Genomic DNA, 2,060 nt, shown 5'->3' on the forward strand with positions numbered 1-2,060 from the left:
CTGAGAGACAGCCATATAGTCTAAAGAGACTTGACGACGACGAAGTGAATGGAAGGCCTGATCGATAATAGTGCCAAGGATGGGAAGGATCAAGCCACCGTGCAAGATTGCGCGCTTCTTCTATCAGTTCCATTGATTTGTGATTCTGCAGAGCATGAAACGGTCTCACATAAACCAAATGCTCGAAAATGATTTGGAACTCACAAACGCATTAAATTGATCCCCGCCGAGTTCTGTAAATATTGCCATATGACCGGGGCCAGTTGATATGAATGAGAACAGGTTTTCTGCAAGGAATTGTTCAAACTCTCTCTGCAATTCATTATATTCTTGTGAAAAGAGCAGCGAAGCGTCCAAGTGCTCAAACAAGTGTAAGAGCGCGTTGTGGACATATCTGGGCTGCTGCTTGCCCGAAGAGAGCCGCCACTTCTTTCTGTCTCCCAAAGGAAATTCGATCGGGATGTCATACTCGTTCTTCTGAATAACATCCTTTACAAATCGAAGAAGTTGTAATCCAATGCTGTATCCATTCACATCATGAATGAAGAATATTTCATCCTGTTCATCACCGATAGGGACTCCTGTGATGAACTCTTTCACCGTCGCATGATAGAATTTGACGGTCTGCTCATTGTCTGGGGGAAGATCAACTATCGAGGTGATAGGTCTTAGTATTGAGCGTACTTCATGCTCAGCAATTCCTAGGAGATGTGATATGTCATTTGTGCCGAGATCCCGCCACCTCGCCGCAACAATTATCCCAACTACTTCGCGGTAGTGCTTGGCCACATGCGGGCGAATGCTCGAGGAATCTGGCATGTAGGCTCGCCGCATTATTCGCAAGTACTCCCAGTTCAGACCCTTGGGTGTTTCCCTAAGGTTGCGGAAGTATTCGAGTTCCGATTCAAGAGTAGAACCGTGGCGAGTCTGAACCTGCACATCACGTATTCGGGTTGACGCCACGATAGGCAATTCACGACAACTGGTCACGAAGTTATTGAGATCTGAATTGGATGGCTTCCAAGGGGAGTCCCTGATGCAATCCCGAAGCCCTTCCTCCACCATGCAACGGATGGTGTGATAAGTGTCACCCAATTTGATCTTATCCACATCTTCACAGGGGATCTCGTCTTGTGATCTGGTCCAAGCGGAAAGAACTGTGGACTCAGGTCGACAGCTAACCAGCACAGCGAACGCTGAAGGCAATTTACGGAGAAGAAGCACGAGTTCCATCAAGGACTCAAGTGCCTCTGGATCTCCACACTCATCCAAACCATCCAAGACGATAGCAAAGCGTTTGTTGCTTCCAGACAACATTCCCCCGATAGCATTCATCGGTTCAATGACCAAGGTCCTCATTTGCTTCTTCAGAGGAAGGCTTAGAACCAACTCCAAATCCGGCTGCCGAAGGCGTTTGACAAGAGACACTTTAAAGTCCCCATTGAAGAGTGCTAGTTGACGTGCGAGGGTAGAAGGAAACCGTTCCAAAGAATCGAGGCCTACTCCCCTTTGGTTTTTGTCCCAAAAGAAGGAGGCTGCCAGAGTACCTTCCCTCTGGAACGTGGATGCAATGCTCCTACATATTGCCGTCTTCCCAGTCCCAGGGGACCCACGTAACCAGACAAATCGGTTCTTGGCCTCCTTCAGATGATCGAGGATAGATTTTTGCACATCGACCCGCGTGGTTGGAAGACACTCTGACTTGCTCTTCACGTAGGTGTGCTCGGCTGCAACAAGCACAAGTCGCTCAAGTTTAGCTAAAACGTAGCGTTGGCGAGGCAAGCCCAGGAATAAGCATAGCAACGTACATTGCGCCGCTGCCTCGATTGTGTGAAGGAGCGTTAAGGTAGTTGCCTTCGTCTATGTCACACATACCACTCAGTTAGATTGAGCGCTTGGGAGCCCAATGGAAACGTACCGAAAAAAAGTTAACGGCCTTATTTATACATGCCTTCACGTCACTTATTCTCTTGGAGATTTCGGCTGTTAAGATTATCTTCGTTCCAAAACCTTGACCCTTGAGTGACTCGATATGGTTTATTTGTTCCTCAAGGGCCCTG

General features: G+C 47.9%; 1 protein-coding gene across 1 annotated transcript; it reads right to left on the reverse strand.

Annotated features, from left to right (window-relative positions):
- Positions 1-1,260: 1,260 nt before the first annotated feature.
- On the reverse strand, positions 1,261-1,623 carry EI90DRAFT_2881420 (uncharacterized protein; the record flags this gene model as incomplete). Its single annotated transcript, XM_039053924.1, has 1 exon — positions 1,261-1,623. A coding segment is annotated over one exon (363 nt), but the record flags the coding sequence as incomplete, so codon positions are not given.
- Between the last annotated feature and the right edge of the window lie 437 nt (positions 1,624-2,060).

The sequence above is a fragment of the Cantharellus anzutake genome, assembly GCF_015039405.1.
Source record: "Cantharellus anzutake strain C23 chromosome Unknown EI90scaffold_303, whole genome shotgun sequence".
NCBI classification, from domain to species: Eukaryota; Fungi; Basidiomycota; class Agaricomycetes; order Cantharellales; family Hydnaceae; genus Cantharellus; species Cantharellus anzutake.